This window comes from Myodes glareolus, chromosome X (genome assembly GCF_982192425.1).
Source record: "Myodes glareolus chromosome X, mMyoGla1.1, whole genome shotgun sequence".
NCBI lineage: Eukaryota > Metazoa > Chordata > Mammalia > Rodentia > Cricetidae > Myodes > Myodes glareolus.
The window spans coordinates 127295271-127312628 of NC_142053.1; the positions used below are offsets into that span (position 1 = coordinate 127295271).

General features: G+C 37.9%; 1 protein-coding gene across 1 annotated transcript; it reads left to right on the forward strand.

Moving 5' to 3' along the window:
• Positions 1-16600: 16600 nt before the first annotated feature.
• Positions 16601-17358, forward strand: LOC148117483 (peptidyl-prolyl cis-trans isomerase A). The gene has a single exon (XM_087902747.1). It carries the CDS (start codon positions 16652-16654, stop codon positions 17144-17146), a length of 495 nt encoding a protein of 164 aa, XP_087758873.1. The 5' UTR covers positions 16601-16651; the 3' UTR covers positions 17147-17358.

Genomic DNA, 17358 nt, shown 5'->3' on the forward strand with positions numbered 1-17358 from the left:
TATCGATCTATCTATCTATCTATCTATCTATCTATCTATCTATCTATCTTAGTTTTTTGAGACAGGGTTTCTCTGTGTAGCTTTGGTGTCTGTCCTGGGACTAGCTCTTGTAGACCAGGCTGGCCTCAAACTCACAGAGATCCACCTGTCTCTGACTCCCGAGTCCTGGGATTAAAGGCATGTGCCACAAACGCTCGGGTGTGAAGGGAATTTTAAATTTTCCTTTTCATTAATTCACTATAGATGCATATAAATACTGTTGACTTTTGTATGTTGACCTTGTAGCCTACAGCTCTCTCTATCTATTAGATCTAGCCATTTCGGCAGATTCTTAGTTTTTTTTTTCTTCCAATAAGATCATGTTGTCTGCAAGCATGAACAATTTAAAATTTTCATTTTGAAAAGTCTTTGATTTTTCTCTCTTGCTTAATTACTCTGGTGAGCATATCCAGTAGTACAGTGTTGACTAAAGTCACAAAAGTAAGCACGGCTGTGTTATTTCTCATAGGAAAGGAAAACATCTCCCCATTCAGTTTCCCCCACTGGTAAACATTGACTGGTTTTGTCACATGTGGCCTTTATTTGGTTGAAGTATATCTCTTCTGTCATGTTTTGAATATGGTTTGTTCCTCTAAAAGTTTGTGCTCTGGAAGTTTAGTTCCAAGGTAATGGCATTGAGAGGTTTGCAGGGGTGTGGTCTAGTGGAAAGCTCTTGAGGTAACATCACTTTTGGAATAAATTAATATAGTCCTTATAATACTGTTACTTTCAGCAAGAGCAGGTTTCTATAAAGTGAGGTTATTCCTTATGTATGTCCTCTTCTACTTATCTTCAGGTCCCTTTCGGCTTCCACACTACGTTGTAACATAGTCATTAGAGTCATCAAGATGATAGCACTACACTACTTAGGCTCTCCAGCCATCATAATCATGAGCCAAATAAATCTCCCTAATTTACAAATTACTCAGATTAGGGTATTTGGCTCAAAGAATGCAAAGTCGACTAAAATGGAAAATTGGTTTTGAGGTGTGGAATGATGGTATAAAACCTGAAATTATAAAGACAGCTTTGGAACTGGATAATGAGCAGAGACTGGAAGAATTTAGATGCAAGGGCTTCAAAAGGTATCTATTGCTTTATATGGAGAATTATGAACGATTATGATGAAAACTCAGAAAATGAGAAAATTAATAGCTAGAATTTCTTAGAGATTAGCTAAGTCACTGTTATCAGAGAACAGAATGTGGACAGCAAGAGACATACTGATAAAGTCTCGAGTAAAAATGGAGACTATCCTGTCAGAAATTGGAGGTAAAGCCATTTTTAGCACATCTCTGTAAAGAACACAGTGCATGTATTATTCCATGTCCTGGGGCTTCGTGGAAGACTGAATTTTAAAACGATGAAAGGAATTCTGAACAGCAAAGCACTTAGGCTGTTACTTGGTTACCTTTAGGAATCACTAGTTATACATCTTGTTAATGTCATTTCCTTGGCGCATTTTTGTTATTATTTTGTTCTCTTATTATTTTATTCTTCTTTTTAAAAGGCTTATAAAGCAAGATGGCTCAGCCAGTTAAAAGTGCTTGCTGCCAACCCTGATCACCTGAATTTGAGCCTACATTGTGGAAGGAAAAAAACCAAGAACCAACTGTCACAACTTGTTCTCCAACATCTAGATACACACAAGCTGTAGCAGACACACACACACACACACACACACACACACAACAATTAAAAATTCTTACATTAATTATCAAAGTAACAGTTTCCTATAATATTTTATACATATGTAGGCTTGTTAATTCCTCTGCTAGTTTCCCACCACTTTGCTGGCCCCTTCCTTTCGCACATGTATGTATCCATCTGGCCCCAATCATCCTTCCTGCACTTTCCTATTTTATGTGCTCTATGATCCGTCCCATCACATCCTCTTACAGTTTCTTTTGCCAGTCACATGATGCCCTTCCTAGATTCCTAGTCTTTACTTATATTTTCCCACCTAGAAACACATATTTAATAATTAGAAACTAGAATCCACATGTGAGAGACAACATGGAGTAGCTTTACTTGTCTTTATGAGCCTGAGTTGCCTCACATAATAAAATGTTTCTCAGTTTCACTGATTTTTTTTGAAAATTTCATTTTTTCTAGATAATAAAATTCTATTATGTATATGCACCACATTTTCATTGTTCACTCATCTGCTGGAGACCAGCTTCGACAAGTATACCACTTACCAGGGTAGGAGCATGGGGATTAGAAAAATAAAGAAAACAAAGACAAGAGTGAAAATAATAAAACAAAAGCATAGGATAGTACCGGGAGGGAGTTCCAGTGAACACGGAATTCCACCCACATTTATTTTTCCATACATTTCTATACCATGATACAAAAGGGGAAGAAGACAAAACTCTGCTTTGACATGATAGAAAGGACAACCAGAACAGTTACTTACTCCAATACTTGAGACATCAAGTCATTAATTCATGAGAAAAGCATCCTATTGTTTAGGCAGTGAACCAATTCTAGACCACGCATGCTGAAGGCAGTCACTCCCTAGGTCAAACCACCTATTTCAAAAGAAGGAGCGGAAGTATGCTTGAATTCTCTGACCTTTGGTCAGGGTAGAAAGGATACACCTCTATGGGCCATCTTAATGTCCAAAATACCAAGTAACCACACTTAGGTCATGGTATGTAGCCACACTTGTTGTTAACAACTTTGAGCAAGCTGAAACTCTGTGACCTTCAGACAAGGTGGAAAAGGCTCACATTTTGGGGCCTCCACACTTATCTGTTGATGGACACCTAAATTTAATTCCATTTCCTTGTAACTAAGAAAACAGTAGCAACAACTATGGGTGTGCAAGTATCTCTGTGCTAAGACACAGAGTGCTTTGGGTAGAGAAACTGTTAACTGAATGAACAGCAGCCTACAGAATGGTAGAAAAATTATGCCACCTTCTCCTCAAACAAGGGGTTAATATCTAGACTACATAAAGAACTTTAAAAATTAAACATATACATACAAAAAACCGCCAGTTAATAAAAAGGGGCCGATGTGTTGAACAGTTATCAAAAGAAGAAATACAAATGGCTAGTAGATATTTTTAAGTGTTCAACAACTGTAGCCATTAAAAAATGAAAATTAAAACTACTCTAAGATTTCATCTCACCCTGGTCAGAATGACTATAGTCGAGAAATTGACAACAAATCCTGAAGGGTATGAGAAAAGAGGAATCCTTAAACATTGTTACTGGGAGTATACGCTATTATAGTCACTACAAAAATCAGGGTGAAAACACCTTAAAAATGTAAAACTATTGCCTTCCCAATCAATACTTCCTCGTACCATATCTAACCTCTCCACCAAGCCAGATCCTGTACTTCCTTCTTCAGGGTCTAGCCTGATTCTGCCTGATCTATCCATGTACCCTCCAACCTGCCAGATCTAGCCCAGGTCCCATATCTAGTGCCCTGGCCTTATTAGGTCACCCTTGACTTCACCACAGCCAATATTTAGGCTTTGGCCAGGATTTACCCTACTTATTCTCCCAAGTCACAGGCCCCTTTCATGCACATACAACTTATTAACCCACATCTATTACCACTAGTCCACTCCCCTCTGTCCACCTGACTTCATTCTACTTAAGTCATTTTCAGCCTAGAGGCCCAACATACCCACAAATTCTCTCTTCTGCAATAACCTGCTCTGTGCATATCAGATATAGAACTAACAACAGAAGTCTACATGCCCAGATCGCATCACAAAAAATACAAGCAATATGAAATGCCAAGCCAGTATCACCTTTCTAAAATCTACCAATCCCTTAGAATTTTTTTGGTCAATGGAAACTATCTAGACTAATATCAGGACAACAGAATTTAAAAGAACAATCATAAACTTCATCAAATAATTTGGGAGTTTAAAGATGAGGTAAAGAAACATCACAATAAAATCAAGGAGAAAGAGCTGAAGGAGAACAAACATAAGGTTGATGAAGACAATCCAGGACATGAGAAAAGAATTCAATAAAGAGATACAGACATTGACGAGGACTCAAGCTAAAATTGAAAACCCCCAAAAACATAACTAGAAAACACAAAGGAAGCCTTAGAAGTAGAATGCATCAAGCAGAAGATAGAATATCAGGACTTGATAATCAAGTACAAGATGTAGACCAAGTAAATAAGCAATATGAAAGATTTTAGAAAACACATGAAAGGAACATATAGAAAAAAATAAAAAGACCAAACCATCAAATTAAAGGCATACACGAGGCAGGAGAATCACAAGCCAATGGAATAGATCAAATCTTCAACAAGATCTTAGAAAAAAAACTTTCTAATTTTGGATAAACATACTCATACAGATACAAGAGGCACATAAAGCACAAAATAGACAAGACCAAAAAAGAAAATTCCCATGGCATATCACAGGTAAAACAGTAAGTATACAAAACAAAGAAACTGTATTAAAGGCTGCAAGAGAAAAATCACAAGTTACATATAAAAGAAATCCATCAGACTAACAGTTGCCTTCTGAACGGAAACTTTGAAAACTTCAAGAGCATGGAACAAAAGATTACAAGTCCTAAAAGATCATAACAGCTGGCCTAGACTGATATACCTAACAAAATAATCTACTATAATTGGAGAAAAGAAAAGTTTTTATGAACTAAACAGTCTAAGAAGTATATATTCAACAAACAAAACCTAAAAAATACAGTAAGCAATATTTTGTGCTAAAGAGAGGAATGAGCATAGCCAAGAGAAAGATATTCATAGCCATAACTACTAAAACACAAAGTACCACTGAAAATACAACACCACCAAAAATCACCATGATGACCAAAATTAACACAAACACATAAACAATAACTTTAAATATCAGCAGCCTCAATTCTCCAATAAATAAAAAAAAGTTGGAATAACCCCATAAATATTATTGGATCATCATGGCTTAAAGCTAGAATTCAACAACAACACTAACTGCAAAAAGCTCACAAACACAAAGAAACTGAACAATGCTCATCCGAATCACCAATGGTTAAGGAAGAAATAGGAAAGAAATGAAAGACATCCTAGAATTCAATGAAAATGAATGCAAAACATACCAAAATTTATGGGACACTTTGAAAGCAGTGCTAGGAGGAAAGTTTGTAACACTAAGTACCTACATAAACAACCTGGAGAAATCTCACACTTGTGACTTAACAGTATACCTGAAAGTTCTAGAACAAAAAGAGGCAAATACACCCAGGAGAAATAGATGCCAGAAAATCAACAAATTGAGGGCTGAAATAAATAAAACAGAAACAAAGAAAATAATACGAAGAGTTGATGAGACAAAGAGTTGGTTGAATGTGTAGCTGTGTAGTTGGCCTCTCATGTCCTTCTCTCCTTCTCCTTCTTTAGCTCCTTGATCTCTCTCTCCATATATTTCTCTTACTTATTCTCTTTGCCTGACAACCCTGCCTAATCTTTTTCCTGCCTAGGTATTGACCATTCAGCTCTTTATTAGATCAATCTGGTGTTTTAAACAGGCTTCACAGAGTTAAACAAATGCAACATAAAAAAATGCAAAAATCTTTGCATCATTAAACACATTTTACACAGCATTAACAAATATAACACATCTTTAATATTCTACAACAAGAAACAAAGAAAACAATAAAAAGAATCATTGTCCCTATGAGCTGCTTCTTTGAGAAGATAAAATTGATAAACTCTTGACCCAATTAACCAAAATAATTAAAGACAGGACACAAATTAACAGAATCAGAAAAGAGCAGAGAAATATTACAACAGACACCAAAGAAACTCAATACATTATATGGGAATATTTCAAGAACCTGTACTCCATTAAGCTGTAAAACCTAAAGTGAATGGATAATTTTCTAGATTCAGCCAAAATGAACAATTAAACTTAAACAAACCCATACCAAATGAGAAGATTGAAATGGTAATGAAATGCCTTTGAGTATATATAAACTATAAAGCCAGATGGATTTACAGTAGCATTCTTCCAGACTTTTCTAAATCTATAGCCAATCCTTCTTTAACTTTTGAAAATTTTATTTTAATTAATTAACTTTTTTATTTAATTTTACATACCAACTGTTGGCAGAAGTTTCTACTCTTGTTCCAAATACCCAGCATTTGCATCCCAAATTACCACACAGAGGCTTAATATTTCTTATAAATACTCAAATAGCTCAGGCTTATTATTGACTAGCTCTTACATTTAAAGTTAACCCACATTCCTTATTTATGCTCTACCATGTGGCAGTATCTTTTCTCAGTATGACATACCCATCTTGCTCTCTCTACATCTGACTTGTGTCTCTTGACTCCGCCCTTCTCCTTCCCATCATCCTTAGTTTGGGTCACCCCATCTATAATTTCTGCCTGGCTACTGGCCAATCAGTGTTTTGTTAAACCAATTTGAGTGACAAATCTTTAAAGCATACAAGAGGATTATTGAAGAAGGACACTTAAAAGAAATCCCATACTAGCTCAGAATTGAGAATAATAGATGGTTATTTATTTAGGAGTAGACTAAAAAATCAGAATCCTCTGCTGGAATGGAGAACAGCAACTGAATCCCGAAGCCAGAAAAGAGGCCTGACATGACAGAGTGGGCCTGAGGAAGCAAGCTCCACGGGAGCAAAAGCCAGAAGCCAATCTAGTCCTGGGATACTGGCAAATCAGGATTGAGCAGCAACCTGGTTCAGAGACAGTGATATCCACCGGAACAGGTACAGGGGAGTAACTAGTGACCCAGAGCCAGAGACCACTGAGGATCCGGATGTGAATCTGGGACATTCAAGGGAGTAGACCTGAGACAGGACCCCTGTGAGTCTGGGCATAAGTCTAGGACCTCCCAGGAACTAGGCCTGAGCTAGGACCTCTGCCAGTCTTGGTGGGAATCTGGGACCTCCGAGGGAGTAGGCAGGAACCAGAGATCTCTGTGGCCAGGCATGAGTCTGGGATCTCAGAGGGAGTAGGCCTGAGCCAGGACCTCTGTGGGTCTGGGACATCAAAGGGAATAGGCAGGAACCTGGAACCTCTGAGAGTCTGAGCATGAGTCTGGGACCTCTGAGGGAGTAAGCCTGAGCTTACTCCTTTAGAGGTTCTGGGCACACCCAAGCCTGAGTACTCTGAGGCAGTAGTTCAGAGCCAGAAACATCTTCAGGATCAACTCCAAGCTAGGGACTTCTGCAGGAGGAAATCAAAACCAGGATTTATAGAAACAGGTCAAAGCTGGTAACCTCAGCCAAAGTAGGCCTGAGACAGCAAATTCCAAGGGAGCAGAGCAAAGCACAGGAGCACGAAACTATCTCCAGGAACATGGAGTAACCAATGGGGTAACTAGAACTGTGGCACTGACTGTACCACGAGAAACAACCACTGAGTTTTAGATTCACTTGCACCTAGAAGATTAATCACCAGAGTCATAGACAGCCCCAACCATACCTATTTGAGGAAAAGATGAGTAGAAAAGGTAAGAACACACACACAACACCACAAAGAGCAACGCAACACCAGTAAAACCTAAAGACCTTACAACAGTAAGACTTGAACAACCAAATATAGATGAAGCAGAAGAAAATTATCTAAAAAATAACAAGAGAATGTTTGAAACTCTTAAAGAAGAAATAAAAAATTCCTTAAAGAAATGGAAAAGACAAACAAAAAATGAGAAGACATCAGCAAATCCCTCAAAGAAAACCAACAAAAATAAATCAAACATATGAAAGAAACTATTCAAGACTTGAAAACTGAAGTAGAGACAATAAAGAAAACACAAACTGAGGGAATTATAGAAACAAAAATCATGAGAAAATGATCAGGAACCACAAACACAAACATGAACAGCAGAATACAAGAGATGGAAGAGAGACTCTCAAGTGCTGAAGATACAATAGAGGAAATAGACTCATCAATTATAAAAAAATTAAATCTAACAGAAGCTTAACCCAAAATATCCAGGAAATATGGAACACCATGAAAAGACCAAAGATACTATAGAAGAAATAAACTCATTGATTAAAGAAAATAACAAATCCAACAAATTCTTAACACAAAACATCCAGGAAATCTGGGAGACCATGAAAAGACCAAACCTAAGAATAATAGGTATAGAAGAAGGAGAAGAAGTTTAACTCAAAAGCAGAGAAATATATTTTAAAAAATCATAGAAGAAAACTTTCCCAACCTAAAGAAAGATATGCCTATGAAGATACAAAAAGCTAACAGAACACCAAATAGACTAGATTCACAATAAAGTCCTCTCATCACATAATAATCAAAACACTAAACATACAGAGTAAAGAAAGAATATTAAGAGCTGCAAAGGAAAAATGCCAAGTAACATATAAAGGTAGACCTATCAGAATTACACCTAACTTCTCATTGGAGACAGTGAAAGCCAGAAGGTCGTGGTCAAGTGTTATGCAGACATTAAGAGACCACGGATGTCAACCCAGACTACTATACCCAGCAAAACTTTCAATCACCATAGAAGGACAAAACAAGATATTCTGTAACAAAACTAGATTTCACCAATACCTAGCCACAAACCCAGCTCTACACAAAATACTAGAAGGAAAACTTCAACCCAAGGAAGTTGGCTACACTAACAAAAACACAGACAATTGATGGTCTCATAGCAGCAAATCCCAAAGAAGGGGAAAACACACAAATTAACATCACCAACAATGAAAACTAAATTAACAGGAAATAGCAATCACTTAATGTAAATGGACTCAACTCACCTATAAAAAGTCACAGGCTAACAGATTGGATACGAAAACAGAATCCATCCTTCTTCTGCATACAAGAAACGTATTTCAACCTCAAAGACAGACATCATCTCAGAGTAAAGGGTTGGGAAAAATATACCAATCAAATGGACCTAAGAAACAAGCTGGTGTAGCTAGCCTAATATCTAACAAAATAGACCTCAAGCTAAAATCAGTCAAAAGAGACAAAGAAGGTCATTTCATATTAGTCACAGGAAAAATCCATCAAGAGGAAATTTCAGTACTGAACATTTGTGCCCCAAATACAAGGGCACCTAATATGTAAAAGAAATACTTCTAAAGCTTAAATCATACATTAAACCCCACGCACTAATAGTGGGAGACTTCAACACTTCACTCTCACCACTGGGCGGGTCAATCAGACAAAAGAATTAACAGAGAAATAAGAGAACTAACAGATGTTATGACTCAAATGGACTTAACAGACATCTATAGAATATGCTATTCAAACAGAAAAGAATATACCTTCTTCTCAGCACCTTCTCAAAAACTGACCTCATACTCAGTAACAAAACAAATCTCAACAAATACAAAATAATTGGAATAACCCAGTGTACCTTATCAGATCACCATGGCTTAAAACTAGAAGTCAACAGCAAAACTAATTCCAGAAAACCCACAAACACATGGAAATTAAACAATGCTCACCGGAAGCATCAATGGGTAAAGGAAACAATAAAGGGGGAAATTAAAGACTTCCTAAAATTCAATGAAAATGACCATACAACATACCCAAATTTATGGGACACAATGAAAGCAGTGTTAAGAGGCTAGTTCATAGCACTGAATGCCTACATAAAGAAGCTGGGAAACAAAAATCCCACACTAGTGAATTAACAGAACATCTGAAAACTCTAGAACAAAAAGAAGCAAACTCACCTAAGAGAACTAGATGGCATGAAACAATTAAATTGAAAGCTAAAATCAACAAAATAGAAACAAAGAAAACAATACAAAGAATCAATGAGACGAAGAGTTGGTTCTTCGAGAAAATCAACAAAATAGACAAACCTTTATCCAAACTAACGAAAAGGCAGAGAGAGAACATCCAAATTAACTAAATCAGAAATGAAAAAGGGGACATAACAACAGACATGGAGGAAATACAGAGGATCATCAGGTCTTATTTTGAAAACCTGTACTCCACAAAATGGGAAAGCTTAAAGGAAATGGACAACTTTCTGAACAAATATCATTTACCAAAATTAAATCAAGACCAGATAAGCAAATTAAGCAGACCTATATAACTGCTGAAGAGATAGAAACAGTCATCAAAAGTCTCCTAACCAAAAAGAGCTCAGGACCAGATGGTTTCAGCTCAGAATTCTACAAGATTTTCAAAGAACCAATACCAATACTCCTCAAATTATTCCACACAATAGAAACAAAAGGAACATTGCTAAACTCCTTTTATGAGGCTACAACTACCCTGATACCCAAACCACAGAAAGACATTACTAAGAAAGAGAATTACAGACCAATCTTACTCATGAACATTGATATAAGAACTACAAGCAACTAAGGAAAATTGTTCTCCCCAGGAGAAAGCACAGCGACTGATTATCCAATACTAAATGATCAGTTCTGAAAACATATATACAAACAATATTATACAGACTGAGAAGCTTATATTTAATAATGTCTATGTGTGTATATATATAGCAACAATACATGAATAAAGAGGCCATGTATTTGAAGGAGATCAAAGGTGGGTTGGAGGGAGGAAAAGGAAGGGGAAAATGATATAATTATAAAGTAAAAAAATAAAAGCAACATTTTAAAATATAAAACTAGAACTAGCATATATCCCAGTTATACCACTCCCTTTGTCTTCTGAGCAGTTCCTTATTTTCTAGTACTCTAAGTTGCTTTAGATTCATACTATGTTTTTCTCAGATGATCCCTGGAATAAATGATTTCTCCCTAGTTTTGACTCTTTTATTGGAGATTATTATTTAGGAAGCAAGATCTAGATATTAGGGTTGTTCATTATTATGGAGTTACCTTGAAAAAAAGATCTAGAAAATGCATTTTATGAACTGACTTGTGGACACACATATCATTGTGTTTATTCGTCCATCTCTGTATGAAGTAAGCTAAACATGATTTCCTATCACAGTTCCCGAACTCCAGTTCAAGAGCACATTTACACCCAGTTTTCTTGATTATCTGTGATTTCCCTTTCTGATGGCTTTCAGAAAGTTTGGCCATCATCCACCACTCATTTACTCATTTGCTTCATCCTAGTATTTTGTAGAGGGGCTTCAGAACTGCTAACCCATGTTGTGATAATAAAGAAATGTATACTCTCTGTTCCCTCCAGACCCAATACCACAGTTTTATCCCTAGAACTGCAACAGAACAACAGCTGTAGCCTTCCTTTGCACTACCTACATCTCCTGCGGATGCCACAAACCGTTCCCTCCTAACCTCCTTCCCCCACTCCAGCAGCATCTCTGCTAACCCAAGGGCAGCTCTTCCCAGGGCAACAAATTGGCTGAAGTGAGACCCAGATCTCTCCTACTGCTCCTGAGATTCCAGTCAGTCAGTCCCATCTCCAATTCTGTAGCTGGAAACCTCCTGTGGCCTCCCTTTCATCTCTGACCCCATCCTCAATAGATCACAAAGACCTCTTCCTCCAATCTTTCTGCCCCCAACTCATTGTAGTATCCAAGCCTCCAACACTAGCTGGGTTTCAGTATGAACACACAAGCTGAACAGTCCGGAAACACAGGTAACGCACAGCAATCACACCCTCAGAAAATCCAGAGAGGAAACAGAAACAAAGGAACAAAACAGGTCATGGAGAAAAACACAAGAGAAATACTGGATCTCACAAATATTATAAAACAAGTGGACTTAACGCATATTTACAGGACTTTTCACCCAAACACAAAAGAATATATCTTCTCAGCACCACATGGAACTCTCTCCAAAATTGACCACATATTCAGACATAAAACTAGTCTCAACAGACATAAGAAAATTAAAATAACTCTCTGTATTCTGTCTGACCACCACAGATTAAAGCTGAAATCAACAACAGAAACAACAAAGCTTACAAACTTGCGGAAACCGAGCAACTCTACTGAATGAAAAATGAGTCAAGACAGAAAGAAAGAAATAAGACTGTTGAGAATTCAATGAAAATGAATACACAGCATATCCAAACTTATGGAACACAATGAAAATGGTGCAAAGAGGAAAATTCATAGCACTAAGTGGGTACATTTTTTAAAAAAAATGGAGATATCTCATACTAGAAACTTAACAGTACATCTGAAAGCTCTAGAACAAACAGAAGAAATCACACCCAAGAGGAGTAGATAGGAAGATATGATCAAACTCAAAGCTGAAATCAATAAAATAGAAACAAAGAGAACAATCAATGAAACAAAGAGTTGATTATTTGGGAAATCAACAAGATAAACAAACCCTTATCCAAACTAAAAGGCAGAGAGAATATCCAATTTAACAAAACCAGAAATGAAAAGGGGGACATGTCAACAGATACCGAGGAAATCCAAAGAATCAGAAGGACACACTTGGAAAACCTGTACTCTAATAAGTTGGAAAATCTAAAATAAAATATGGATAATTTTCTCAATACATACCACTCACAAAGTTAAGTCAAGATCAGACAAGCAATTTAAAGAAATTTATAATCCCTACTGAAATAAAAGCAGTCATTAAAAGTCTCCCAAACAAAAAAGCCCCGGGTCAAATGGCTTTATGGCAAAAATTCTACCAGAAGTTAACAGAAGATTAAGGTCAATACTCCACAAATTACGCCACAAAATAGAAACAGAAGGAACATTGCTCAATTTATTTTATGAGGCCACATGCATACTGATACCCAAACCACATAAAGATTTAACAAAGAAAGAAAATTACAGACCAATTTCCCTTATGAATACAGATGCAAAAATACTCAATACAATACTTGCAATCCAAATCCAAGAACTCATCCAATAGATCATCCAACACGATCTAGGATGAAGTAGGCTTCATCCTAGAGATGCAGGGATGGTTCAATATAAAGAAAATCAGTTAATGCAATCCACCATATAATCAAACTGAAGTAAAAAAAAACTCATTAGGTGCTGAAAAAGTCTTTGACAACATTCAACACCCCTTCATGATAAAAGTCCTGGAGAGAATAGGAATATAAGGGATATACTTCAATTTAATAAAGGCTATTTGCAACAAACTAATCACCAACATCAAATTAAAGTGAGAGAAACGCAAAATATTTCCACTAAAATCAGTGACAAGACAAGGTTGTCTATTCATTCTAAAACAAATTCAATATAGCACTTGAAGTTTTAGCTAGAGCAATAAGACAACCGAAGGAGATACAAGGGGAAACCAATTGGAAAGAAAGAAATAAAAGTATTGTATTTTGCAGATAATATACATAAGTGACCCTAAAATTCCACCAGGGAATTCCTACAGCTGATAAACACTTTCAGAAAGGAGGTTGGATACAAGATTAACTCAAAATATCAGTAGTCCTCGCATATACAAATGAGAAGCAGACTCTTAGTGAAATCAGGGAAACAACACCTTTCACAAAAGCCCCCTATAATATAAAGTATCCCAGAGTAATTCTAACCAAGCAAGTGAAGGACTTTTATGATCAAAAACTTCAAGTCTTTGAAGAAAGAAATTGAAGAAGATCTCAGAAGATGGAAAGAGCTCCAATCCTCATGAATTGGTAGGATTAGCATAGTAAAAATGGCCATCACACCAAAAGCAATCTACAGATTCAATGCAGTCCCTGTCAAAATTACAACACAATTCTTCACAGACCTTGTAAGGACAATTCTCAGCTTCATATGGAAAAACAAACAAACAAACAAAAACAAAAATAACAGGATAGCTAAAACAATCCTGAATAATAAAATAATTTCCAGATTTATCACTACCCCTAATAGGAAGTTGTACTATAGAGCTATAGTAATAAAAAACAGCAAGATATTGGTATAAAAAAACAGACATGCTGATCAATGGAATCGAATTGAAGACCCAGGCATAACTTCACATATATATGGGCACCAGATTTTTGATAAATAATACAGAAATACACACTGGAAAAACAGAACAGTCAAACTGGATGTCTGAATGTAGAAGAATGCAAATAAATCCATGCTTATCACCCTGTACGTAACTCAAGTCCAACTTAGTCAGAGACCTCTACATAAGAACAGATACACTGAATCTGATAGAAGAGAAAGTGGGGAATAGCCTTGTACTCTTTGACACAGTAGAAGACTTTCTGAATAGAACACTGTTAGCACAGGCACTAAGATAAACAATTAATAAATGGGACCTCATGAAACTGAAAAACTTCTGAATGGCAAAGGTAAATGTCATTTGTGTAGGGTAAAAGAGCCAGCCAAAAAAAAACCTACCCTGGCCCTGAAACCAGAGGCAGTGAAAGAAATCCACCTTGGTCGTGAAACCAGAACCAGTGAAAAAAACCCACTCTGGCCCTGAAATCAGAGTTGGTGAAAGAAACACACTTTAGCCCTGAAGCCAGAACCGGAGAAACACTTTGGCTTTGGAACCAAAGCTAGTGAAAGTAGCATACCCTGACCCTAAAACTAAAGCCAAAAGGTTAAAAAGGGGCAGTGAAGGAAACACTTTGGCCCTGAAACCAGAGCCAAATCTGCCCCTGACCAACTGAGCATGAAATCACCCAAACCCTGAGCATGAAATCTAGCCAATCGGAGCTTGTCTAAGATCAAGGTGATTGAAATTCTACCAATTCCCACCTCCCTTAAGAAGCCCTATAAAAGCCCTGTGCCTGTTCTGTTTGCTGCTGCCTTTTTCCACCCTGGCAGAAGCAGGCCCCCCCTCTAGGAGTCTTCCCTCCTAAATCTCTTGAATGAGGTTTGGGTGAAGACCTTTCGCTGGAATGGAGTGGAGCAGGGAAGTAACAACTTTTCCCTGGAGCAGGAGTGGAACAGAGCACAGCCGAGCAGGATGTATGTAACAGTTTTCAAGAGGAAACCTTCTGATAGCTGAACAGAGTTGTTACACTCTGGGGAACTGAGCAGAATTGTAACAACTTTACTGGGGAAACTCTCTGCTGCAGGGTCAGACATTGTTACATCCAGGAAACCTTTTCCTGGAGTAGAAATGTAAATCGCTGAGCTTACAGTGACTTTGTGGTACTTTTTGGCTCCTGATTGCCAGGATCCCTTTCCATCCGAGCTGTAATGCTTACAATTTGGACAAAACAGCTGCCTATAGAATGGGAAAAGATTTTTTTTTAGCAATTCTACTTCCAGTAGAGGACTAATATCTAAAAAACATAAAGAACTCAAGAAACTACATATAAAAAAACACAAATAATCCAATTTAAAAATGGGGAACAGACAACCCAAGTAAAAACTGAGAATTTTAATAGAGGAATCTCAAATGGGTAAGAAGCACTTAAAGAAATGTTAAACATCTTTAGCCATCAGGGAAATGAAAATCAAAAAGACTCTGAGATTTCATTTGTCAGACTGAATAAGATCACCATAACACATAACAACCTATGCTGACGCAGATGTGGAGTGAGGGAAACACTCTTCCATTGCCAGTGAGAGTAAAAACTTGTATAGCTACTGTGGAAATTAATATAGTGGTTCCTCAGAAAGTTGGAAATTGATCTACCTCAAGATGCAGCTATACCATTCCTGGGTATATACTCCAAAGAGACTCCATCTTACCACAAGGACACTTATTCAACCATGTTCATTCTGGCTTTATTCATAATATCCAAAAACTGGAAACAACTTAAGATATCCTTCAACTGAAGAATAAACAAAAAATGTGGTACATTTACATAATGAAGTATTACTTAGCTGTTAAAAATGACATCATGAAGCTAGGTGGTGGTGGTGCATGCCTTTAATCCCAGCACTCAAGAGGCAGAGGTAGGCAGATCTCTGTGAGCTTGAGACCAGCCTGGGCTACAAAGTGAGTACCAGGTACAAGGCTCCAAAGCTATACAGAGAAACCCTGTCTTGAACCCACCCCCCAAAAATGGCATCAAAAAATTTGCAGGCAAATTAAAAATAATCATCTGTAATGAGTCAACCCAGACCCAGAAAGACAAATTTGGTACGTACTCACTTATAAGTGGATATTAGCTACAAATAAATGAAAACCAAGCTACAATCCATAGATTCAGAAAGGTTAGGTAACAAAGAGGGGGTCTAGGGTTGATGAAAGGATCTTCCTGGAAGGGAAAAATAGATTTTGTGAGCAAACTGAGGGCAGATGGGGACAGGAACAACAGGTAGAGGGAATGGCATGGAAGCAGAGAGTGCAGGGAGAGTCAGCTGCAATTGAGGAGGCATTTAGTGCGTGTGGAAAACCCGTGCAGTAGAAACTTCCTGAAATTTATGAAGATGATCCTAATAAGTTCTCCTAGTAATGGGGGATACAGAGTTGCAACTGGCCATCTCCTGCTTCCAGGCGAGGCTTTCAGTGGCAGAACTAGGTTGCAGTCAATTGAGTTGTTGGCCAAAGGGGTCCCATGGAAATTCCCAAACAACCCAGGCTGTCGCTAAAACAAGGGATTGTTCTCTGAAAATAAACAGCAGGGCCTCATTGCTGAGGACAACACACACACAGCTCATTGAACTTGGAGATGATGAGCTGGTCCATAATACATGAAGCCTTCACCACTTTGTTCTAGCCTCCTACGTGTAGAAAGGTATTCCTCAGGCTACCAAAATAGAAACATGAACACCAACCCAGATAGAAAATCTTCGGCTTGGCTTTGCAGACGCCGCTGTCCTTTCTCGCCGCTTCCTGCCGCCATGGTCAACCCCACCGTGTTCTTCGACATCGCGGCCGATGGCGAGCCCTTGGGCCGCGTCTCCTTCGAGCTATTTGCAGACAAAGTTCCAAAGACAGCAGAAAACTTTCGTGCTCTGAGCACTGGAGAGAAAGGATTTGGATATAAGGGTTCTTCCTTTCACAGGATTATTCCAGGATTCATGTGCCAGGGTGGTGACTTCACACGCCATAATGGCACTGGCGGCAGATCCATCTACGGAGAAAAATTTGAGGATGAGAACTTCATCCTGAAGCATACAGGTCCTGGCATCTTGTCCATGGCAAATGCTGGACCAAACACAAACGGTTCCCAGTTTTTTATCTGCACCACCAAGACTGAGTGGCTGGATGGCAAACACGTGGTCTTTGGAAAGGTGAAAGAAGGCATGAACATTGTGGAAGCCATGGAGCGTTTTGGGTCCAGGAATGGCAAGACCAGCAAGAAGATCACCATTTCCGACTGTGGACAACTCTAATTCTTTTGACTTCTTACCCATCAGACCATTCCTTCTGTAGCTCAGGAGAGCACCCCAGCCCCATCTGCTTGCAGTACCCTGTAATCTCTGCTCTCACTGAAGTTCTTTGGGTTCCATATTTTCCTCATTCCCCTTCAAGTCTAGCTGGATTGCAGAGTTAAGTTTATGATTATGAATAAAAACTAAGTAAGAACTGTTAAAAAAAAAGAAAA